This window comes from Ischnura elegans, chromosome 5, assembly GCF_921293095.1.
Source record: "Ischnura elegans chromosome 5, ioIscEleg1.1, whole genome shotgun sequence".
Lineage (NCBI taxonomy): Eukaryota > Metazoa > Arthropoda > Insecta > Odonata > Coenagrionidae > Ischnura > Ischnura elegans.
In genome coordinates this window covers 107,483,304-107,509,588 of record NC_060250.1, presented here as the reverse complement: position 1 = coordinate 107,509,588, position 26,285 = coordinate 107,483,304, and the positions used below count along the sequence as shown (strand labels likewise).

The window sequence follows — 26,285 nt, the reverse complement described above, 5'->3', positions numbered from 1 at the left end:
CAGACTTCGCTTTTCCATATTTCTAACACACAATGTAACAAATGTCAGATATTAAACAGGCAAGCACTCTTGCAAAGCTTTATTAGCTATAACAACTATATATATATAGGCTTTCACATGTATTGCAATGAAATATAAAAAGTAGATAAATTCTGAGCTGCAAAGAGTCAATACATCACAATTCTCCTATAAAAATGGCAATGCCGGCAAGCAATTTTATTGCTTTATTATCTTTTCATAAGAGCAATTCTAAAAAACATTATTGTCATTTCTTATCATTGAGCACCACCCAATTATCACCGGCAAACCTTAATAACGAAAGGGCAATCTGTCAATAAATTATCAAAACAGACTCCTTCCACACATTAATCATAAAAACAGGTGGTTAAAATTTTTAAATAATGGACCAACAATATTAAAAATGAAACCAACAAATTAGCAACTATAAAACAGCCATAAAAAAAGATTTCAATAATATGACACGAGATTACTTTTGCAGCTTACTGAAATGCAGGAATAATCAACTGGCAAATCCACAAAAGGAGCTGCCATTGCCAAGATCAAATGTGATATATGAGTAACGCAAAATAAACAAGTGTTATTGGTAAAAAATTCCAAGGGTCTTCAACATATTAAAGCACTACAAATGTGGAATGTAAGCTTAAAGAGGGTAATCTGAGCTTCGTATGAGTCGTGGGTGGGATGACTTACTGCATTACCCACACATGGCACTTTGAACTCTTCTATGCAGAAAAATACACACTATTAAAATGGAAGACATTGTAGATTTTTTTGTCCAATACTTATTCTTTCTTGATGGTGGTAGGTTTCGAAGGATATATGGCAAAGAGGGAAAGCTGAGCCAAGAGCAAGGATAACCCCATTATATTTTGGAACTGCAACGGAAATAAATGTGCGACATTAAAATATGATTAATAAGTCCAACACAACCTCACGTGAATTATTAATTAATTCTTTCTCACCAGTAGGAAGCCATTCTCAAGTATGATTCCATACAGCAGCCACAAGAATGTTACCACTGATCCAGACAATATCAATGGGAATGGAAGAGTGGCTGTGCTTTTTGTTCTTATAACTGTACCCTACAATTCACATAAAAATTAATGAATAACCTTTAGCAGTGCAAATACATATCTTTAAATGGATAAAATGCAAAGCACTCACAAGGGAGAATAGTGGTGATGCTAATAGGAACATCTGTAATACTGTGACAATCACACCAAATCTGAATTCAATTAAAACTGGAGATTCCATTTGAGCATAGCTCAAAAGGAAAGCAACAAATAAAAACGATTTCAAAGCCTGCATCCTTACTTCACCCTGCAACATTAAAGAAGGAAAGCGGTTACACACTGCCAAGATGTTATGGCGAAATTTAAGTAGATATTTGTGAGCTACAATTAAATTTAATAATTTGCCCATGACAGTTAATGGTAACTCGGCCATGGAAGCTGCAAAAAATCACTACAGATTTTTTTTACAAACTCACTCCTTATTTACCTTGGAATCCGTATAAACGTAGTAGCCTAAAACATACACAATGTTAAGCAGAATAGCAACTAAGCTGACCAGAATCATAGGATCATCCTGAAGTAAGGAGCCATATTTTAAATTTAACGATCCCCTGAAAAAGAATTGACGAGTAATTTGAGCCGACATATAATTTTGTAGTAGTCGCAAAAAATACACGAGACGTATTTCACTTACACCACTATACCACCGAGAAACGGCACAATGGATACATTCTCCGTGTTCCCTTGCCTTGCAATATCCCTCATAATGAACCTAGTAAGATATCGACAGGTGTTATTCATTACTTAAAGAGAGACAAAATACAGAACATGGGTACTTACATTCCAGAGAAAAACTGCGCTATCGTGGTGATAGAGGCTAGTGTCCCCACTATGTCTTTATACTCCTCGAAAGGCATTTTGAATGGCTCAATAAAATACTATTGCTGATTCAAAAATTTAATGTTATCACTACTTGAATCTAGCAATGAAATCTCTAGTCTTTGAAACAGTAAATAAATCCGAGCAACATTTACGATTAAAGGCTGAATTTACAAGGCATGAACAGTACGAATCTGCCAATCCTCTTACTGTGGACTCAATTACATCTACGATCTGAACTCAAAATCCTTCCCGTATGCCGCTGAAAATCGTCGCCAGAAGAACTGACGATACCACATCATTTTCCTCAGATGACCTTGAGAGCATTTGCTCCACTTTCCCTTATCCACTGATTAGTGTGAGTGATGCCATATAATTCGCTTCGATGATGATTCTTAAAATGCCTTTCATGCAAGAAAACTGATGATTCCCCCATGACGGTAAACTTCATAGTTTCTTACTTACTTTTTCTTAGAAATTTTTAATCCATTTATACCTCCATTTCTGTTTTGATTAGCCGGATGACGAGTCCACGAAGTTAGAGTTCAAATCAATTTCCCTCAATAAAAGCAATTTCTTGCCTTCCCTCTTCATTTCAGGCCAGATGTTAGGTCGAAGCCGCCTCCTCTTTTCCTCAGCATGAAAGGGAAGGAAGAAGAAATGCCTCGGCATGAAATTGAAGAGGGCGGCGGTTATCACTCTGGAATCAAGTGAATGTGAAATAACATCAATATTTATAAATTGTGATATTTTATGACAAAGATAATTGAGGACGATGTTCAAGATTTTTAAACATTGCAATCAAAATTAATATGGAACACCGGGTTTTTCGAAGTCGTCGATCCGTCACTCGTGATGCTATTGGATTAATCTAATACATTGGTAGTCTTACACATCCGTTCACGTTCATGTGTAAATGATTATAAAATTTATTGATTTTTTAATCTCAGATCTTTCGAATGTGCCCTTCCGGATAAAAATAAGCTATCAAATTTATATACTGCAATTGACTCCGTGAGCCAAATTCATCAATATCGAGCACGTACGACGTAAGTTCGGAGGCTTTTACCGTACTATTCATAGAGTTAATTGGACACTAGTAAGCAATAGTGTGTTTCACATGGTATATGCATTACCGAGAAATTAATCTGAACGCGGACGACGACCCTTTGTTTCATCCATCGTTATGTAGCGGTTACAACGGGCAATGCGGTTTACCCATCAGCATTGAGTAAAATCATTTGCTCCGCAAGAATACTGACAGAAAGTGCGCCTAAGCATACGGCGCAGGAAAAGGAAGGCACAGCGGTAAAACTAGGAAGACCAATTATGATGGGATTTGCATGATAGAAAGAGATAGGATGCTGCTGTTCCCCAAATTTGGACATCACAACAGCCTTAGAAAAAGAAGGAAGTTGCCGCTTGTACTTCATACATGATTAACATACATAAAGAAGTCCTAGGATTTGATAATTATAATTCAAGTCCTACAGGTCCAATAAAGATGCAGTTAAGTCTTCACAGGATGCCCAATAATGGCTTTTAAAAATATACCCATGACAATATTCTGGAAAAGTATCCCAATAATCCCTCAAATCACTTTCCACTCTCTCAGAGTAAAATGTTCACAAGCAATACAGCTTGCGCTATTGTTGGTTTTGCCACACACTTGGCCTGCTATACTCAACGGGGGTGGGGGGGGGGGGGGGAAAGAGGAAGCTATTTCAGGCTAACCCTGTCCCTCAGCTCATTACCGCATAGATTGGTATTCTGATTGAAGGAGAATAATGAGTATATGCCCTAGGAAATTATTAGTAAAATGTATGCAAGCTATTTTGATGGTCAGCCATGACTCATGAACATAATGCCTTAACCAAGCCTTTCAGTGCGAGAGATGTGCAATAACCAATTTCTTAAACAAGAAACTCAGACAAGAGTCATTTCTCTTCACTGACTTCCAAATAGGAAAATCTTTTTTTTCAGGTTTCTGCATGTCAAATGCATGCAAGTACATACCTGCCTAAATAGTTTTGGCTACAATATCATTGGACACATGCATCAGGATGAAAATCTCACCATTGTAATAAGGTAGTCGGAATAAATGTAACAATATCAACCTTGGTGAACATATTGAAAGTAAAATATTAGAGCACCCAGAACACAATCCCTAATCAGAACAATCAAGAGTCAGCTAGGTATTGGTGCAGAGTAATAATGAGGGCCGCAGAAAATTATTTTGCTTTTGAAACACCAGCACTCGTTAACAGTGTTTTCTCCTGGAACTAACCTCAGCATTAACTAAATACATTCCGTTTGGAGGAACACGTTTTGGCGCATTCCAACACATTTTGGCTTATTAAGGGCTTGAGTCAAATCAAAATAAAAGTGAGTCTCGAATTCAGCCAAAGTAGGTCAACTTCTTTTATTTTAAAAATGATTTTTTACAAAGCTTTCCCTTAATAAGAGCATGCTTTAACCAGTTCTGAATTACTTTAACCTTACCTTTTAACAGGCTTTTTAATTTTTTTAATTCCTTTGGATAGTTTGGACATATTTTTTAATTTATTTGATGCTATTGCTTTTTTGCCCTTCACACCATCCACAATGTTTAACGTCTTCAATTTTTCAGTTTTCGCAGCAATTTTACTGCCACCTAAACTTTCTTCCACTGTTTCACCGTTGACATTCTCTTCCACCTTCGAAACTTTCACTTTCTTCACTTTGGGCATCACTATATCTTCATCTGAGCCTTCACCATCACCATGGGTGTTCAACTTGGTTCGTTTCACCAAATGCCTTTTCTCTTGCTTCCCACTACTGCCATTATTCTTCATCACTTTTGTCTTAGATTTCATTGCATTTTCCGCAAGACCTTTAGATTTCACGATTACTTTACCTTTAACCTTTGAAATCTTCTTAGCCTCATTTTCCACCGACATTCTCTCCGACTTCTTTCCACTCGATATGGATGCAGGCTCTTCCATTTCATCTTTCTTTGGTTTCACCACACTCAATTCACTGGTCTTCACATGTTTCTTGTGTTGAGGCTTTCCCTCTTCACCACTTGAAGGTACAGGCAGGGAAATTGTACCAGCATCACTCTCTTCCATTTCTTCATCATGATGAGAAACTTTCGGAATCAAATTAGAAAACTTTTTCAACTTAGCGACGAAAAAACCATCCAAGTTGTGAGTATGGGGATAAAATCTGCGAGTGAGCTCCATTGAAGGATGAAACCTGGAGTAAAAGAAGGTTTTAATAATTCGTATGAACACACAAATTTTATTTTCACACACACAAGTTCAATATATAAAATAATTTACCTGTGATGCCGAAAGTTTTTAAAACCAGGAGTGCCAAAGTCAAGTCCAGTTGGGACAAGTTTTACGTCCCTCTTTTTGAGAGCATAATTTATAATCACCTCATTTTCTTCAGGCTAGAAATTAAAAACAATATTTTAAAATTATTAGGGAGGGAGAGCAAAGCAAGCATGCTTACAAGTCTGACTCTACGTACCAAAATGGAACATGTCGAATAAACCAGATATCCTCCAGTAGATGAAGTTGCATTAAGACAATCAATGGCAGCCAGTAATAGCTCTTTCTGCAAATTGCTGCATCTCATTATGCTTGGGTCATCTTTACTCATTTTTACACTGGGATCCTTGGCAACAATGCCTGTGCCTGAACATGGGGCATCAAGAAGTACGCGATCAAATCCTTTCATTACCTGTAAAATATAAGAGTTAAATTTAGATACAGTTATGCAAATTCTACTAGCAAAAAATTTCATAGACTAGAAAATTCATTACACTTGGAAGCTTCCTTCCATCCATACAGGAGATGACAGAGTTCACAACACCCAATCGATGAAAATTCCCAACAATAGCCTTAGTTCTATCAGACTTTGCATCATTTGCCAAGAGAACTCCAGTGTTCTTCATTATTGCAGCTGAAAATAAAATAAAAAATAACTGTGACAACTTCAAGGAAATAAACTACATAACTGAAATAGTCAAATTCAATGCACTCAAATAATCATTTAAAAAGCAGACAGCTTATTTATAACAAAACAACTCATGACAAGGACCCACTTTTCACTAAAATGCAATCATTTCTCTTAACCGATCCAGGCTAAGAAAACAGGATCATGTAAAACAAAGTTTGGTTAGATGAGAGTATACATATCAAGACCCCCTTCATCATTTGTTGTTCTTCATTTAGTTGAAGCATCTTTTTAAAACTAGCCGCCAATAATTCTTTTAAAGAATGTGCTGCCTCATTACCATCTTTTCACTGAGAAAGGCTTTTTTAAAACCTCATTTGTGTGCATTTTGTATGCATAAACGAATTTCTCTTAGGTCATTATGAATCCACCAGACACATGGACTAGTTTTCTTTCAATATTAATCTTTCATCATTTGTGGGTATCTTTATAATACAAATATATGAAAGCCGTGTTGAAATTAATACATGTATGGTGTTGCTGAAGACCTACGTAGTGAATTCTTGCTGATGAAAGATATATGTATTCTTGATATCTTTTTCACCACCACCATATTGTTGAAAAATTAAAAAGAAAACTATACATATTCACAGTTAAACGGAATAACATAGATTATATACACTTTGAAGTAAATTTCATGAGAACAACATGATCAGAAGAATGAGAAATGATGAAAATCACGTTTAAGTTGTTTAAATTCATGTCTGTGAGGGAAAACCCCCTGAATTCACGTTAAAATGCTCGTCATTGCGAGGGTGAATTTTTCATGTTCTATATGCGATGCAATTTAAGGATACCTATTCCCCGCCCGATCTGGTGTAATAACTTGATAAGCCTTTGGATGCCTGATTCCTCAGAGAGAAAATATAGTGGAACCTCGTTAAAGCGAGTACAGGCTATTGTGAGAGATAGCCGAAGCACTGTCAATTAACCCTATGATTAGCGTGCAAAAAAAATTCATTTTTACGAGGCCCTTTTAGTGTTGACACTCACCATAGTGAGAGTTTCCGTCGCCAGAAAACCTTAACCAAGAGTCCTGAGTATCTATAATTGCTGGCAATTGTTAGAAATGAAGTCAACATGGAGTTCTCAGTCTCAAATTCATGTGTAAACTGTCGTTCATTTTGGTGGAAATATTGTGGCATTAACATTCACGAATGCTTGATCTTTTTTTTCTCGGGCGGTAGAAAGCAGTTGACAGCATACACGTACGTGAGTTGCAAGAATAGAGAGCATTTGAAGGTAGGCATGATGACCAAAAAACGCAAAACACGTCTAAGCGATAAAATTAAAACAATAGAGCAATATGAGGGTGGCTTAATTAATTTTTCTTCCTATTCGCTATTCAAAATTTAAAAAAAACATAGAAAAGATTAGGTCTACCGTAGTGCGGGAGGGCAATCCATCACAGCAAAAGCACCTGAGGAATGCAGAACGTGAAGAGTTAGAAGGTGCTTCGTTCAGGTGGTTTTGCCCACTTCAATCTATGGGAACTCCTGAGAAAGGGGTTATGCTTAAGGGCCTTTGCACACTAAGCCACCATGGAAGAGCCATCACAAAAGTCATTGAGCTATACATACAACAGCACACTGGGCCACTCTGGTGGCTTGGTCGCGCTCCTGGAAGCGCGGCCAAAATTGCGGTGGCCAGAGGACTTTGCTCGCCACCACGGATGCGCCACCAGCCGAAAAGCATTGAATCACACTGGAGCAATGCACACTAGCGCTACTCTGTGGCGACACCAGTAGGTTTGTTTAGTTTTTCTTCAGTGTAACTAGTGATCATGGCGAGGCTTGACGTGTAACGTTTTTATCTTACAAGTGCAAACCATGCCAGCATTGTGGGACACGAGTCGTGAAGTGTACTCGGACAGAGATGTTAAGCGTAAAAATTGGTGTATCCAGTATTTTCACCTTGTTTTTTTCCTTTTATTCCGCAAGTAAAAAATATAAAAGCAAACACACAAGCTTCTTCCACATCCATCACGATAAATAGAAAACAGTAAACTGAGCAAGTGTGGTGGCTCATGAAGTGGCTCACCACTCAAGGTTACTCGCCACCAAACTCACTTCCAAAGTGGCTCTTCCATTGGGACTCCTATCCTAGCAGAATATGTTAAGAAGTATTCCCTACGTGATATAATACAGATGAAACGGAACTCTTTTACAACTTACTCCCCAACAAAACCATTGAAGTACGGGGTGTTTCTAGCAATTATGCTTCCAGGAGCTTCTAATGCACTGTTAGCAATGACACATTTGAAAATCTGATGCTGCGCTTTTAGTTTATTTAATTTAAAAAATTCTGCATTCTTTCTCATTTTTTGCATTCGCTATTGAGAATGTCAAATCAATGAATTCATACTGGTACGTTTATGCTGGCCTTAAGGTCCATCAGATGCGTGTGCTTTTTCATTTCTTTATTGCATACATTACCCACACATGTTATATTATTCGCATTTTCTTGCAGCTTGCTTTTGTTTTACTAAAGGGACATCATCATAATATCTACGTTATATTTTTTGTGAAATAATATCAAGTTAAATAATTTCCTTCCTTAGATTACCAATTTAAATTCAAACTGTTTTGATTGTAGTGCCGTGGAGAGGCTTAGCATATTATTTCAATGATGTCGCAGGCATAACACTCAAAATAGAACTTAAAAAAAAAAAGGAATGTTATTGACATCATTATGCATGCTTAGCCGACTTTTTAGTGTAGATAATGAAGATGTTACATTGGATGACAGTAAAAGTCTTCTGAGGCAGGATCGTTCTACCACCTTCCACCGTTTTCGTCTGCAGAAACAAATACGATACATTATTTCACATAACTTCCGATACTGTTTCATCAGCAATAGTTTGAATTTTCACTGGAAAATATCAAAATAATAGATTGACCACATAAATGCATAGAAAATGTACATAGAAAAATGGCTTCGTCGGTTATGCATTGGGGTAATGTTGACAAAGCAATGCTTTGCATGATATTTATTTAGTACGGTGCTTATAAATTGAATGGCTAGTTTATTAGTAAGGTAAGGAGCTTTAGTGATGCAAAAAAAAAAACACATCGCCTTTCCTCTGGATTTATGATTAGGTAAGTGTAATGGATAGAAATGTCTCAGTCACCACACCAATCCTTTTCCTATACAAGTGTGGAAAATAGGTTTATTGGCTATTATTGGCTCCACCTCCGCTAAAGCAACAATTTGCAATAGCAATGTTTATTTGAGCACCGTGGGGTCTCGTTTTATCAAGGTTGCACCGTATATAATTCATAGTGGTGCAAAGGTTTTCTTTATGCATTCAGTACATCTAAAGAATTTGATAAGAGACTTAAGGAATCTAGATTCATCATAAGACATAAAATACTTCTAAGTCATTCCTCCTTCATAAACATGAATTTATATGGTGATCCATTACCTCAGGCATCAACTTTTTCATGTCAAAGGGTCAAAAGACCATCTTTGATAAATATGTTAGGTTCAAATATCTGTATTTTCAAGAGACATTTTCATCAATCAAGAAGAATGAATGATATGGAAAAGGAGCATTAGCACTTAGAATTTTGGACACCTGAAGAGTAAACATTCCGTAATACTATGGTAATATCCTAGTGGACCAAATGGAATTGTTTCAGGGGCTGCATTCGATCAATTCAACTATAACTACTGCAATTACAACGGGAGAAAAATGCCGTACACATGGCATACTTAAAAATGGCCAGGAAGGCTAACTCAGCTTATCTTAAGAGTCCTGCTGACTTCTATGTATTTAATGAAAAAATAGTTGCACAACCAAACTGCACAACCATGGTGAGTTGACAAGATGGAGGAGATAAGAATTTCGTTATCTCCCCACACTATTTACTTAACGCTGATTGAGAAACTGAGCTTTTACGGTGTTAACCCTTTCAATGCCAGCCTATTTTGCCTGATATACTGAGGAATGCAGGGCTTTTTTGGGGAACTTGTAGGCTTGCTCTTAAAAATTTATATGAAGCCTAATATGTATACATTTTCTGAAACAATTTTTTTAATTTTCTAAATACTTATGGGCATGTTAGGGCATGACAGATACTAAGAAATATGTATTTACATAAGATATGTGACACTCAAAAATAAAAGGCACAAGTAAAAAAAACCAGGCTAATAGATCTGCCTGTGGCAGTTTTAGCGGCCTGGTTTTTAAAGAGGTGTGTGAGAAAAGTAATGAGACTGGCAATACTGCGAGTGAACTGGCAACGTTGTGTTTACTGACCTGTGATAGACCAATTTGTTCATTCCTTATACTTCCACAGTGCAAGATTTAACTCCATACAGATAGCACATTATTTTTGACAGCTCCATCAGTGAAGTAGTGTTTTTGTTCTGTGTTACAAAAATGGAGCATCAGAATTTAGAGCTACATATGTTGTGCGATAAAGTATTGTGTTAACTTGGTGAATCTGCGAGTGTGCCTTCAAAAATTGAAACTAGCCTACGGGGAACATAGTTTATCAAGAGCACAAGTATTCCGCCGGCAAAAATCATTTTTGGAAGGCATAGAACACGTTGAAAATATGACGGCTCTTGTGAGCTCAGACATTAAGAATAATGAGTGAACAATTTAAACATTTTCACTGTGCATCAAATTTTGATGGAAGAATTGAACATGTGAAAGATTTCTGCCAAGAAATTTCTGTTGTTCCTAAACCCCCTTATTCACCTGGTTTGAGTCCTCGTGTTTTTTCTTCTCATAAAATTGAAACATATCCTAAAAGGACATTATTTTTGAACTCTGGAGAATATTCAAAAGACTGTGACTGACCAGTTAAAAGCCCTGCCATTTCAAGACTTCCAGCGCTGCCTCCAAGAGTGGCAACAATGACTCCGCCGGTATAAAGCTGCGTGAGGGAACTAGTTTGAAGGGGATAACAATACTATTTGAAAAAAAAACTTTACTTTGTACAAAATCAGTCTCATTACTTTTCTCACAGACCTCGCATATAGGTTACTTACAACCCCAGCACCCAAAATCCGGCATCACCCAAATCCAACCACACCAGATTCGGAGTGCTTAACCACATCCAGCGGTGATGTTGTTGAGGGAAATGTAGCTTGTATGCAACAATTATCGTCCAGACGCAGCTTAAGGAAGAATTTTAAGTACAAAAAAAACAATTGTTTCACAGAGAAAAATAATTTGCCTTAACCAGGATTCGAACCAGGATCCCCCGAATTCCGGTCAAGTGCTTTAGCAAGTTAAGCTACCGAGGCATCATTTCCCAAGCTGTGGAAATTTGTGGACTATAATGGAAAATATGGTCTGGATCTGGTCAGGAATTTTTGCACAATTTGTGCATTGCGGGTGACTCTGTAAAGCTATCACCGTGGCTAGTCCCGGTATGCATAAATTAGGAAAATTCAATAATCAGTGGTATTAAATAAGAGCAAACACCTCTAGTGTTCAAAATTCAAGCTTTGCTCTCCAGCCTTGGTGCAGTGTGCACAAATCGGACTGCTAGTTGCATAATATGCTCAGTAGTCCTGACCATCTTGTCCAGTATAGTCCATTAATTTCCACAATAGAGTGAAGTATCAAGAATAAAATATCTACCAATATGAGATGCTTTCCCTCCTGGGGCAGCACACATGTCAAGTATTCTTTCATTTTCTTGGGGTGCAAGAGCCATAACTGGTAGAAAACTTGAAGCACCCTAGAAAGAAAAATAATAAATATAGATTAGACATTGGCAAAAAAAATATTTATCACAATAAGGTAAAAACAACAGGCAATGTGACCAACAGTTACAGCGACCAAAAGTGACCACAAGCATTAAGTTTTACCATGAGAAAACAGATAAGCAATTTCTTTGAATCTCAAGAAAATTGGCAATACATAATTGGCATTTGACACAAATTTTGTGTGAGCAACTAAGTTACCACTGTTTGTTATTAGATGGCTCTAGCAGTCATTGCAGGTCGATTTCCACTTATCGGAAACGTCATGAACCAAGCTTAGACATTTGGTAAACAAACAGCTTCACCACAATGGTGAGTTTGTGTTGGCGTCAAATCATTATGGTTGCGTGAAAATGTCCGAGTTATTGCAAAGTAACCGTCACTGGAGGGAAGAGTTGATCATCTTCTTTAATTCGAATAAAACAGCGGTTGAAGCACATCCAGAGCTCCAAAAAGTTTTCCAAGATGCTGCTATAAGTTTAACAATGTGCCATGAATGGTTCCGTCGCTTCAAAAATCGCCACTTCAACGTTGGCGACTGTTCACGTGACGTCTGCGTCCATTTGAAGACACTGAAATGGAGGCATTGCTCTATGCTTGTCCTACTTGTGGATTATATTGTTTAAAAGCTCTTGTAGGGGTTTTGCAACAGAATTTCAGCCATGGAAAATTTTAAGGAAAAATATGACAGGCACACAGTGTCTCTTTCCAAGAGATTGAACAACGATTGGGAGAATCTCTGCACCATAAGATAATAACCACATCAAATCTACATAAGTGGCAAATTTCATAAAACCACCCTTGGCCCTCCATCAGCCTGTGCCTCTTAATATTTTTTTTTCTCTTCCAGACCACACACACATAAATCACTAGCTTCAAAGGAAAATATCAAGTTACAAGAGAACAATGGAAATGTGTTTCATCGCTACCCCACCTCACACACTGACCTTTTTCTTCTTAACTGCTTCAATTCTGTTTCTGGAAGACAAATGCTAAGTGAGTGACTAAATGGGTCCGAAGATATCTCTATAGCTTTCGGATATTGGATGGCATGCATAAAAAAAATTAAAAAAAAAAAAAAAAAAGGATTAGACCAAACACAACACATTTCTGACAGTATTTAGGTTTTTTAAGCTCTAATTGCTTGACACAAAGTTTTCCAGTTACAACAAGATTGTGCCAATATTCAATTCAACATTGTCCAAACTGCACAATTTTCAAAGAAATAAGTGTAGCATAACAACCTTCAAACAAGTAGAGACACTAGAAACTCCAACTGCATTTGTCACATAGCTATCCCATTTTCCCTTTAAAGTCAACGACGTAACAAAATAGCAAGATCTGACATGTTCATCCTTGACTCCCTCATTCGTAGCCTGATTGCTTGAAACAAGGAGAGAGCGCAATCCTTCCTCTCCACCTCTCCTTCATGCACTTCCGCTGGCTACCCCTTCCTCTGGCCGAGCGGCAATCTCCTGTTCTCGCACCTCATCGCAAGTGATGTCAATGTTATTCTAAACATTGTTAATTGTGTTGAAGATAACACAGTTGCAGTTTAAATTAATGATATACTGATAAAAATGTGTGAGGAAACATTTTTATTGAGATAAGGAGAACTCAATGTATACCATGTGCGTGAACTGTAGCGTGAAACTATCGCGAGGAAGTGCAAAATGCACCTCAACACAACCAAAGTATGCGTGGGTGAAACACAAGTCCGTATGCTATGAGAAAGAGACAAAATTTGAGGGAAAAGTGTGACAAAAATTTGAATTTAGTCAATAGTTTATCGGAAGATTGAAACCGATAGGGTAGTTTCCTTCATCAAAGAAAACTAAAGGCATTTTACACTTCCACACACATAAAATATAAAGGGAAACAGTAGTGAGGATATCATTCAGAGAATAGCTTTACCCAAGAAGGCATTTATGCATACAATGGAGTACATGAGAGAGCGAAGAAAATTTTAGCAAAGAGATTGTGCATTTCACTGTAAGGTGTGGAAACATGGGTGCTGAGGAATGGGGGGGATAGAAGACTGGAGGTGTTAGAGATGTGGGTATGGAGGTGGATAGAGAAGGATAAATGTAGAGGGAAAAAAGTAATGCAAAAGTGCTAGACAAATTAGGACAGGAGGGGAAATTTTAAGAAGAGATTTGGAGGAGACAGGGTCTAGACAGAGAGAATACCAAACGGGGAGGTGATATTAAAAACAATTTCAGAGGGAAGAATGTTCGGTAAGTACGGAAGTGGATGCAATAGAATAGGGGTTTATTTATAGAATGAAGGGGATTAGCCCACCTTGTGAACTTAAGAGGAAGTTGAATAAGAAGGAGAGGGCAGGACGCCAGGGTGATTCGTGAATGGCTTCATGTAAACCTACCTTAACTGATAGACTACTATAATAATTTACAGAGCAATTTAATAATATAAGTAATGTATTTGAAGGGATGCCACATACCTGAATCAAGTAATGACCAGCTAAATACTCTGGAGTAGCACCAATGGGAACTTGAGAAGAATATACCACAAGCCCAACTTTAGACCAAGTAATTACATCCAAATTCGTTCCACGATTAATCAAAGCCTGGAACAAAAAAGAGAACACAATTTTCATAGCAATGTTGATTATGCTAAGAGGAAAGAATAACACTTAAATAATATTCACAGAAATAACAGGAAAATAAAAAATGTGCAGTGTGCACACTGAATCTGCAAGCTGAATATCTGAATCACCCATATGCTTCCAAAAGCTGCAGTTATTTGTCACAAAATGAAAGAATTTAAAATTCTCTATCTATTGTACAAATCGTAAATATTACAAGATGAAAAAGTAATACTTTGTATCACTTTCTCTTATATAGTCTAGCTCCATAATGTGTCAAGGCCAATGATAATACACTCGATTCAAAACATAAATGTAAATTGAGCTCAATTAAAGTTTCCAAATTAGGCTTTAAAAAATTATTTCGATACAGATTCTTTATTGATTTGGTTCCCAGTGCCTAAGCTGCAAGCTCAAAAACTGACGGAATCAAGAACTGAACTGACTCATTCCAAGAAATAATTAAAAAATGAGAGGGGATACATTTTTGGGTAAACAATGTGCCATGAGAAGTATTCCCCATCAATTGAAGACATGGAGAACATGCTAAATTTAAGAAGCTGAAACTGGAAAAGCACTGCAACTATCTTGATAAAATTGATGCTTGTCCTTACATTGGTAAAATGATGATGTATACCAAGGTTTGCAAAAACCTGAGTCAGTGGGTATCAGGGTGCTGTTGAACTAACATGCAATAGGGTAGTTTCCTTCATCAAAGAAAACGAAAGGCATTGATTGCGATTCGTTACCCACCATTAGTGTATTCATAATATACAAATTATTTTGTTTTAGAAATACCGGTTTAGACGAATGGCAATGGTCCATTTTTATCCTCATGTGAAAACGGCCAGATTGGCGCCCACGCGATGCCACTCCACGTGATGTCACAGGGACCTAGTTTCTATACGAGTAGATAGGACTTTTACATCGTCTGAGATTACCAATGCATGCATGAGGCGCAGAGCTCAGGGAAACATGTCTTGATAATCACTTATTAAAACTGGCTAAGGTCGGAAAGTTTTCTTCGTTTGATAAGGTATTAATAATCCTTATTTAAGCCAAGCGCTACCAGCTAGCAGGGTACTCAGCTATTCGCTAGCAGCCTGCGTCGTATCAGTGCTCAAGCCTCCCTCAAGTTCACCTCACAGAGCGGCAGCAGGAACGAGAAATACGTCTCACATAGAGATTTCCCGGCATTCATACTTACCCATCGCGTTTTCGCGCGCTTGAAAATTTTCACTTTTCATTTAATCACGAAAAATAGATATCGTCATTTAAAAATCTAAATGCGTGAAATACGTACTCCAGGAGTTATATCTTAATATATAATAATCTTTCGATTCAGGCAATAAAAAAATAATAGGAAACCACCCTATTATCCTAACCTCTAACAAGCCAAATGATCTAATACATCAGTAGCCTATGAAGAAAAGAATTATATGACCTGAGAAGTCAGAAGCACCCCACCTCAACTAGGTTTAATGGAAACTATTTCATAACCAAAGAGCTTGTTACAGTGCCAGTTCGCCTATATTTCGAGGAGGAACTATGAAAGCCCCCATTTTCACATAATGGAGGAAACTGTGATCTCTGCTAGATCATAATGGTTAAAATGTCCAAAATGTTAAGTAGAAAGTAGCAGCATACTGCTCACATAATTGCCAACTAGTGGCCTTTAGTCCCTTTGCTGTTAATTCTCCAATGAGTGTGACCAAAGAGGGGTTAGTACCACTGATAAATATTCTTTTCCCAGTCATTATAGGCACAAGATTTTAGAAAAGAAATACCCTAACATATCCCACTAAAATTGTCATTTTCCCTAATGTTCCCTGACACTACAATAGTAGTGGAAATTTTAAAATGAAATTTAAGAAATACATTAATGTTACTTAATAAGTTCCTAGACCAACCCATGGAAAGAAGACAAAATGAATGAGTAAAACCCATTTTGTATCATTTCTTTGTGTCTACTAGAGTTAAATTCACCATCCTGCAGTTTTCTACAACAGCTAGCTCCCTGGTGAGTATAAAAATGCCTGACATTACCCTGGCTTTAAACATTGCGGTGCTCAAGCATTTTTGACTATACGAGAGAAATATACGTATAATTTTTTTTAAGATTATGACAATAATAAACTCACCTGAGCAAGGTCTCTTCTCCTGGACTTGAGGCTATTTGTTCTAATAGTCATTGGTCTGTTCACTTCACTAGCTTCAAGGAATTCAATAAGCTCAGATAGAGGAAATAAGTTCATGAGTTTTTCCATTAAGAACTCATTGTAACTATAGTATAGGCAGAGATCTTTCAGAAGCAAATCTGTGTATTCACTTCGACTTCTGGAATAAAATATTATTAAAAACAATTAGTATAGAAATTATGAATGAGAGTATCTCAGCATGTTATTGATAGCAATTTATCTTAACCCGTTAACGCCTAGCGGTACCATATGGTACCAGCCGGTAGCGCAATGCTAAACGTAACTTTTTTGTCACTTATTGTAATTTATTTGGGTTTTTGAGAGCTTAAACATAATGAGAATGCTTTTATTTACATTTTCCCGAAAAGTTTGCTTTTTTAAAGCTGAAATTAACGTATTTAGAGCCGTTTGAAAATTGAGAATTTTCAGCTATGCGAAAAAAACGGAATTTTTAGTGCAAGCATTTCAATTTTCTTTACTTGCGTCTTATGTACTCATAATACGAAGATGTTTTTATGTAATTATGATTGTTATAACATGTAAATTTCATATTAAGCATGGTTTTTGTATGTGAGCCTAATATTTGGGATGTTATGATTCAAAACATTTTGGTGGTACCATATGGTACCGCTAGGCGCTTGCACTACCATGTTTTGGCGGAAAGCGTAAATACGAATATTTCTGTTGTTTTCGTCTCCTAACAGTTATTTATTTTACAATTATTTATTTTTCATCATTTATACTATAAATTTTGCGTTATTTAAATGTTATAACGCATATTAAATGTGTACATAAATTAATTTTTTTGTTATAAGGACGTCATCCAAGTAACATAAGGCCCTAAATTGTCCGCATTTTTTCAGAATCTCGTACCCTCACGAGGGCTCAAGGAGTGGGAGGTATAATTGCATACCTGAATCCTATTTTGAAAAACATGAATAGGAAGAGTATCTGTGTACTCAATTAGGAAGGGGGTATGATGGGGAATAAGGGGGCTTGCTAAGGGGAAAATTCAATGACGGCTGGCGGCGAGAGACGACCACGCGACAGGCATCACTTCGACAAGAGCAGCGTAATCCTAATTTTTGTCTAACGTATCTCAATCACACTCCGATACTTTTCACACTTTCATGTGCTAGTAAAACCGAAATAACTTACACATACTGCTTATAATATAGCATGTGCTGCTGCAAAGAGAGTATGAATACCTTCCTTCTCACTGAGGAAAATGGAATAACGAGTGGACGCCAATTTTGCTCGAATTTGAAGTTGTTGTTCGAAAAGGTGGACAGTCAGCTGAGTTTATCTCAAGAAATGTCTGAGAATTTTCAAAAGTGTAGTGAAACTGGACAGAGCCGTAAAGCACCCAAAAGGTATAAAAATAGGGAGGAAGGACGCGTTTTTGATGATGAAGAGATCGTAAAGCACGAAAGGATTTCTCGTAATCCTGATTACCAACTCACTGTTTCATGAAGCATCCCCAACTAGAATATTTGAACTGTTCTTTGACGAAAATGTCCTTACACACTAAGTGTTAGAGTCGAATAGGTGTGTACAATTCTGCAACTGTTATGACCCAAATATAACACATGAGGTACTGAAAATATTTGTTGCAATTCTTTTTATAAGTTGGCATAAAACGACTCCCAGTAAAAGGCACTATTGTGAGGCAGCACTAAACGCCAGAAATAATCTTGTTTAATACACAATGAGACGAAACAGATTTCTACAACTTCGTAGGTTTATTCATTCCGGTGATTACACCGCTATGGATAAATAATATAAGATATGGAAAATACGCCCTTTTATGGGGATGGCAAAAGAAAGATTCGGCGGATATTTCAGAGAAAAGCAGTCCTTGAGTTTCAATGAGTCGTTAATGTTCTCTTTTGGAAGACATGGCTGTTAGCAATTCATGCGGGGGAGGCTAATTAGGTTTGGCTAGAAAGTGTGGTGCATCAATAGCTCAGATAGCTACTTCGTAAAACTCAGGAATGTGAATGCCGACGAAAAAGGAATTGGGAAAGATAGTGTGGGGGTCGACAAAATGTTCGTGGCCCATTTTTACTTGGATTCTGGATGCAATGACGCCTAACGCATGGATGCTGATGCGGAAATCGTGAAAAAACATAACTCAGCTTGAGTTCCGATGGCCAGTAGTATAATCACAGCTGGATACAAGGATCCCCTAAAATATCAAGGACGTGCTCAATTTACCAGAAGTGCGACTGGAATGGGGTACTTGGCTAAAGAAATAGATTTTTAATTGATTTATGTTTCAAAGATTGCATTCAACTGACAGCGGCCTATCTTCTTTCCAATGCCCCTGATAGGTTCGACGGGCACAACCAACAAATAAACTCCAAGCCCAAGCGGGGACGGTGTGCAACTGAAAACTGAACCAGTAGAATAAGAGCAGAATGCATGAAATGCAATGCAATGACTGCTTTGTTCATTTCCATGTGCGGCACCGACAGAGTGAAACACTAAAATCATGTTATTCTTGATTTCTACGTCAATTATACATAACTTCTATTTTATGTACAATAATATATAATAATTAATTGAATATTATCGATATTTGAGCGTAATTTTGAATGAAAATGAATGCATTTTCCGGAAAATAATAAATATTTAACGTTTTTGGCTTAAAAATGTGATTTCCGAATAGTTTTTCAAATTTCGATTTTTTGACCCCTTAAACGCCTAGCGGTACCATATGGTACCAGGCTGTATCTCGGTAACTATTAGAGATAAAAGAATAAAATTTGCACTGAATGACTTAGAATTTCATTCGTATTAAAACATATGATTACCACAAAAATCGCAGAAACTTTTTAATTCAGGCGTTACCGGGTTAAGATGAGCTATGGCTCTGTATCCAGGAGGCAGAAGGTAGGGATAGTGGGAGTACTTAGCGGGTAGGAGCTGTTGAAACTGGTGTCAGAGGGTAGAATGTGAGGTAAATGAGGGAGAGGAGGGAAAAGAATAGGATTTTTAGATACTGAAAGGGAGTGGGCCTTCCAGGGAATTGAAGAGGGCAGTGCTTGAAGGAAAGTGAGGCTCCCATAATACTTCTTTAGTACTCTATGGAAACCTACCTTAATCGGTAGAATACTATAATAATAATCTTCATTTTTCCTCATCCATGCACCTACCAAAAGACTGGCTTTATAGAGCAAATTTGGCAACAGAGGATATTTTTTAGACATGCCCTTGAGGAAAATAGTTGAGACAAAATAAAAAAAATATCTTATTTATGTATTTAACTGTCCATAAAGAAATAAATTAATTCACAAAGGGCAGTTTATAGAAAAATATTAGCAACAACTTATCCGTAGGGAGCACTTAGCGTGAGATATGCTTCGTATGCTTTTCAAGGAAGATTCAAAATTTACTGACTTTTCCAATTTTTTCAATGGCATACATATCACGATCGCACTCAGTTGTGTCTCACAGCCGTTGCCTCCCGGGCAAATTGTACGAGACACGACTCAATGGCGTGGTGCCTGACAGTGTAGTTTTCCACGTCGCTCAGTGGTCTTGCCATGCAAACCAGTTTTCTGAACACATGATCACGCTGCCGTGCATCAAACAGCCACGGATGCATGGTTTTCGGAAACCAGGTCTTCCATGGAGCAATAGGAATACAAGTACAATCATGTTATCGCAGCTAAAGAAAAGGTCACGGTGGGACGAAAGAAAGCTCTCAAAGAGTCTGGGAACCAATTTTAAATAAAGGAGTATGTGCATAAATAATAATAAATTACAATAAATTAAAGGTTGGATTATCCGTGTTTCCTGATTATTCATGCCGCCTCCATCGATCATTAGCCAGGGTAATCAGGAGTTTGATGTATACTGTTTCAAGTATTAAGTTAGTATTTCAATAAGAAATAGGCCAAAAATTCCCTCATGGTTGCCTTTGTGGAGCAATGCTTTCTACCTGAGTGTGATACACAGCAACAGTAACTTTCCAGGGAAATTTGTAAATGGCAATTTTTCTTCCTATCCTGCCACCCCATCAACATCATCGAGTGACGTTGTGCGACAACATGTAGCCTCAAATTGCCCAAAGAGGACATAGCTTTACAATGAAGTCCTAATTTTCACAATCGCATCAAATTCGTATCGTGGAGAGTTCACCATCATTATCTGATAATGGTGTGAATTGTAAATATAAACTTTAAAATCTCTACAGAGAAATCGTCTTTTCAATGGAAAATATGACCTTAAAATATGAACTCACCTTCCTTCTTCTCTTAGCCTCTTGAAATCAGATAGTACAATTATTACATCCTTAATTCGCTGATGTACATCTTCTAAGCTCAGAGCCTTAGAGTTCTCTTCTTCCGTTGGAAAAACAAACACCTCTTGGTTACCAACATTCAGCTGGAGCTCTTTTTCAGCCAATATACTAAAATAATCAAAAAAATGAACCACGTTAGTGACTGGAAAATAGCTATCATTTTAGCACAAGTACAAATTTATAATATGTATCGATCATGAGGCACAATTTTCTAGAATTTTGCAGTCTCCAACAAAAATTAGCGACAGCAATTAAAAGATTGCATATCAGTGATATGCAAATGAAAGATGAATCCACATACATTAGATTTTTAAAGGTATACCTCTACGCTTTCCTTTTGATCAGCTCCAGGCAATGAATTATTTGATTCGAAATGAGTAACAACCAGTCTGTACAAGTCTTTATCTAATTCAAAGTCATGCACAAACAGAAGGCTTTGATATTATAAACACGTTAAGTAGACTTCATAGAATGGTTAAAAAAAATTATTTTCATCTATGACTTAATTTAAGTCAGTCAGTTACCACCAGCAAAATTAAAAATCTAACGAGACTAAAAATTGAGTGTTTAATTATCAAGTTCATATTTCTTTCACACCTGTCCTTTTTCTGCTTCTTTTTTAACTTTTTGGCAGCTTTCTCAATTGGAAGTAATTCATCTTCTGCATCATCATCCTCTTCTTCAGGTGCTGAATCATCCGAATCAGCACCATAGTCATCGTCTGGCTCACTCTCACTACCAGACTCATTTTCTATATCATCCAACTTCCCAACTTTACAATCTTCATCGTCATCAGTCTCATCAGAATCTTCTTCCTTAGGCTTAGATTTGGCACCTTTATCTTTTTTCTTCACTGGGAATAGCCATTTCTTGTTGTCATCATTGAAGTTGGAGACTGGAGTGCCCTCGCCTTCAGAGCCACTAGCGTCACTGTCTTCACCTCCATCTTGAAATAAATTACAGTCATGATTACAACCACCAACAAATATTACACATGAAGAGTATTCATACTTGATTTCTCCTTTTCTGAGTTCTGATTATCTTACAAATGATATGATGGATGATGAGATATTATTTACAATATTAATAAAACAAAAAACATTGAATAAAATGGCACCATACGAAATAGAAATTGTTGCCAAGCTCGGGGATTTATTTGATTTGTAGAAACTAAAAAATCAACATAAAACAAAATAATAAGTCGTAGATATATGGGATATTGAGGACAAAGTCATTCTTAATGTCATCCTGATTACCCAAAATGTAGGCCCCCAATTCCCACAGCAAACTTGCACATGCACAACACTCTGCTACAAGTCACATTCTTCTCTCCCGACTCTCTTTAGTCATTTCAAAAGGAGTGCTAAATCACAGAGAATAACCTTTGCTCGGCTCTTATGCAGGGGGAATTGTTCTTCAACAGTTGGCAACACTGTTTGGTAATAGGAGTAGTCTTTGAATACAACAGGCACCAGCGACCTACATTAGTACTACATATAACCTCATAGTGGCAGTTCCTGCTAAATATGTCAACAAGAAATCCTGCCAAGTGCAAGGTGTGGACTGTCATTAGGTTCTTTGTCATGCAAGGAAAGATGCAGACTAAAATTTTTGTATGGATAAAAACTGTTTATGGAAAAGGTGCAATGAACAGAGAGAATATACTTAGTTAAGTTAAATGAAGGAAGAACAAAAAGAACTCCTCACAGTGGTTCTCCATCTGCCAAAAAATTCTGAAACTCAATTAAGGACAAAAAAAAAGATAGCATCTTTGTTTTTGGTCCAAAAAGGGAGACAATTAATGCAGTATGATATATTGAAACTCCAAAAAAACCTAAAGAGGAATCCCTGAGAAACCGCAATATAAACAAAGGTGAATGCTGACAATAGGAGATTGATTGTTGCACAATAACACCCATCCACACACGGCCAACTCCACTTACGTACTAAGGTGCTATTGCATTCATTTGAACCATCCCGCATACTCCCCTGACTTGGCATCTCCAGATTTCCATCATTTCACCTTCCTGAAGGCTCACAAGGGTGTAAAAAAATTTCAACCGATGGCGAGGTGAAACGAGAGGTCTGTAAGTGGACAAAGGAGATGGCGGGGGAATTCTACGGGGAGACAATCAACTACGAAGAGACAAACTTGTGCCAGAGCTTAAAACCTTCAGATAACAGGAAGGTAACTTTGTGGAAAAATATTTAAAATATAGAACTTCAATATCATGTATTTTTCAAATAAATTATTTTTTATAGAAGAGAAAAATTACTTCCTGGACATCCCTCATCTCTCTCAGACTGTAAGGTAATACATTCTAAAGTACCATGTTTACATAGGATCTTCATAGCTAGCCCGTGAAATGTATACTTGAGGGTGTAAAGATAACCATATGGGGACACCTGTACAGTACGAGTGGGGACCCAAAAGTAATGGGAATTTTGCTCTAGTGGAGAAGAATGCGGAGAACCCACAGTTTGACAATGCGTTCGTTAGGGTTGCTCCACCTAAGTCAGTATGGGAAGTTACATTGCTGTGAGTACTTTGTTTTGACCTTGAAAATTATTTAGATTAACAACTCTTTCCATTCCAAAGAAAATGTGATGGCAGATTGTGTGGGAGATCAACAGGAGGCAGTAAGATTCTGTTTCCTGTTGGGGATATTGGCCTCAAAACATATCGTAATGCTTAAGACTGCTATAGGGATAACTTTGCTATGAAAAACCAAAGGCTAGAAGTGGTTTTCACTTTCTTAAATGGAGAAATATCAATTGAAGAGAACCCCATTCAGGACACCACTCAATGCGAAGAACTAACGAAAATGATGACAAAATCAACCCCCTTGTTTGCGAAGACCATCGCCAAAATATTGATAAACTCTTTGAAATATCTAGGATGTCATGGAGTTCAGTTTTATACTATCGTAGGATATTTAATGAAATCACAGAACCATAAACCACTAGCACCAAGGTACCCATTTTCAAAGCACCCATGGGTATTACGGTCACAGTAGCAATTGTGTGTCCACACTAAAACATTTATTAAGGCCGTTTTACACGGTACACGGGATTGCGCAGTCTGACGTACGTGCGAAGGCGCAATCAAAATTGCGTCGTGTAAAGCGGTGAATTGCTAGAACACATGCGAGAATGTGTGGATGCGAGACGGCAAAATAGCCCCTGTTCTAATTTCGTTCATGCATTCGCGCAATTCCACGCCATTTTAGAAATTAATGCAGCTCTAACCTGCGCAATTCCATGTACCGTGTAAAACGGCCTTTAAAGTGTTCTCTATTATACTCCATACACAGGTTAATGAGTTAGACATTTGTTTAGATGAAGGTGATTTACTTTTCCATATACATTATGGTAGGCCCAACGTATCATTCTTATGCAGGCTTATAAATTTATATGCTTAGCTAGCATAGGTAGATTTATGGGGGGGGGGGGGGAAGTGCCCCCCCAGACACTTAAAAAATAGACAAGATTTTTAATACGGTCATCATTAAGTTTGTTTTTTATGTTAAGAAGATTCAATCAATTAACTTTAAATTAATAAATTTCATACTACAATAACAAGAATATTTCATGCATTAATTGTTGTATGTTGTTTCAAAATTCAAATATGAGAAGACCATTTGCCTGTCAGATCCTCCAGTAAGAAATCCTGAATATGCCCTAGTCAGCAAGTATAACCTAAGAGGTTTCTGATTTGCAACACTTAGTCACAAAACTTATACGAATGAGAGTTATATTTTTCAGTTGCTGTTGATAAAAACTATATATATTTTGGACGAAACAGGGAGCTCATCAGCAGGACAGAGGAGAATGATGAACACCAGGGACGTAGCTAGGAATATGTGTCAGGGGGGGGGACTCGGGAGGGTGGAACCCCCCACTGGAAAAAATGTGAACATTTGCATCCCTAGATCTCACATTTTAAGCTTTTTTGGCACTAAACTACACAATTGACAGGTCGTCAGGAAGCTGTTTAGCTAAAACATAATGGTGGAGTAAAATAAATTTGTTTGACAGATGTTTTATTTTTAAATACGTATGCTCATTCGATTGGGAGGGAGGGGGAGCACGTACGCTCTGACTACGCCGCTGATGACCGCTGTATTTACAGAGGTTACACGAAATGAACGCTGTAACACCGTCGGTACTGATTATGTTCAGCAAATGGTTGCCACTCGGTCCATTACTATTTCATGCCAAAAAGTCGACTGCATAGAGTTAACGTCGATACCAATAGGCCCGGCCATGTTCTCCAGCACATACACAATGACCTGTGAGGCACGATTAGTGATAAAAGTAAGTGGGGAATTTAAGGACCAAAAGGTAAACTCATGCTGAGAATATTTTTATTGGTGCGGGTCATTTTCACCAGCTAGGGCGGGCCGAGAAAAATTTCATACTTCAATAACAACAGACATTTCCTGTAACTAACAGCAAAGGTACGGAAACCACACCCCACGAAAAAATGCTGTTAAGGTATAATAAAGATATTAATGGAAACAATATTAATGAATAATGAACTTAGTCAAAAGCTGCAGCCTGTTAACCGAACACAATTCCGATCGATAAGAAAGGGACCAGTTTAAAATCGTATACAGTTAAACAAAACGATAGATTAACTAAAATTGCAGTAAAATACTGTACCTCGAGGCACATCGTCCACGTTATCCTTCTGCGCCGTAAGCCGTGTTTTCTTGGCCTCTTGCGCTTCGGCACGCTTTTTTGCTCTCTTCGCTGCCCTTTGTTTCTGCTTATGACTTAATTTCTTAGGGATTTCCGATTCTGAAATTGAAAAAAAATAATTTATAAAACTAAATCAAATAAAATATCATAGCCGACTACAGTCTCTAAACGAAAACTTACGTAGGTGCTTCGGAAACACGGGATCTTTCTGCTTCTTTGACTTTCTTCCGGGACCTTTCTTCACTTTCTCTGAAAATCCGGCCTTACGACCCATAGCAAAACGATATATTTACTCGTGTTAACCCAAAGCAGCAATATTTTAGGAAAATACACAAGACTCGTAATGTTTACTACAAATAATTGCTTTCGCACCCATCCCGCATGGCACGAACTAAAATTTGAAAGTCGTAAACGTATAAATTTATCGATAGATGTCACTAAAAAACAAAATAGCAGCGAAAAGGTTGAAAATTTAAAAAAATTATATATTCCAATTCTCATTGCATATTCAGCATGAAAATCGATATTTTTCTGTATAAAATTTGCTAATATATTTCTTAATCAACCATAACGAAGAAAAATCACGCATAAATCAAGCCAAATCCAGTAGCTTCGTTGAAGAATCGTGGTGCGCACCAGACCGGTTCGACGTTTGAAGCAATGAGTTTAGAAAAGGCAGATCTTACTGTCTTTCTTCCAGGTGACGTCAAAGTCCTCTCGGGAAGGAAAAGACCGACAGATGGTACTAAAAGCGAGATTATTTGTTTGAAGTGGTTGGTTGGGTTGCAGAAGGAATTTTGCATTTACGAGTGAGTTAATATTTCGAT

At 37.4% G+C, this 26,285-nt stretch overlaps 2 protein-coding genes across 3 annotated transcripts; both read right to left on the bottom strand.

Moving 5' to 3' along the window:
- Positions 1-64: 64 nt before the first annotated feature.
- Positions 65-2,788, bottom strand: LOC124159392 (sugar transporter SWEET1). 2 transcript variants are annotated; one of them, XM_046535169.1, is made up of 6 exons: positions 2,379-2,788; positions 1,729-1,806; positions 1,522-1,645; positions 1,186-1,341; positions 984-1,103; positions 65-896 (listed from the first exon to the last, which is right to left on the bottom strand). In XM_046535169.1, exons 2-6 carry the CDS (start codon positions 1,797-1,799, stop codon positions 804-806), a joined length of 564 nt encoding a protein of 187 aa, XP_046391125.1. In that variant the 5' UTR covers positions 1,800-1,806; positions 2,379-2,788; the 3' UTR covers positions 65-803. The 2 variants fall into 2 exon arrangements, with proteins under 2 accessions (XP_046391125.1, XP_046391122.1); XM_046535166.1 differs by having other exon boundaries at positions 1,875-2,787.
- Positions 2,789-4,310: 1,522 nt separating this feature from the next.
- LOC124159390 (25S rRNA (cytosine-C(5))-methyltransferase nop2) lies at positions 4,311-25,871 on the bottom strand. The gene is made up of 11 exons (XM_046535164.1): positions 25,639-25,871; positions 25,420-25,557; positions 21,352-21,700; positions 20,695-20,862; positions 16,389-16,584; positions 14,104-14,229; positions 11,518-11,617; positions 5,725-5,864; positions 5,430-5,642; positions 5,237-5,349; positions 4,311-5,150 (listed from the first exon to the last, which is right to left on the bottom strand). The coding sequence occupies exons 1-11, from the start codon at positions 25,730-25,732 to the stop codon at positions 4,412-4,414; spliced, it is 2,376 nt and encodes a 791-aa protein (XP_046391120.1). The 5' UTR covers positions 25,733-25,871; the 3' UTR covers positions 4,311-4,411.
- Between the last annotated feature and the right edge of the window lie 414 nt (positions 25,872-26,285).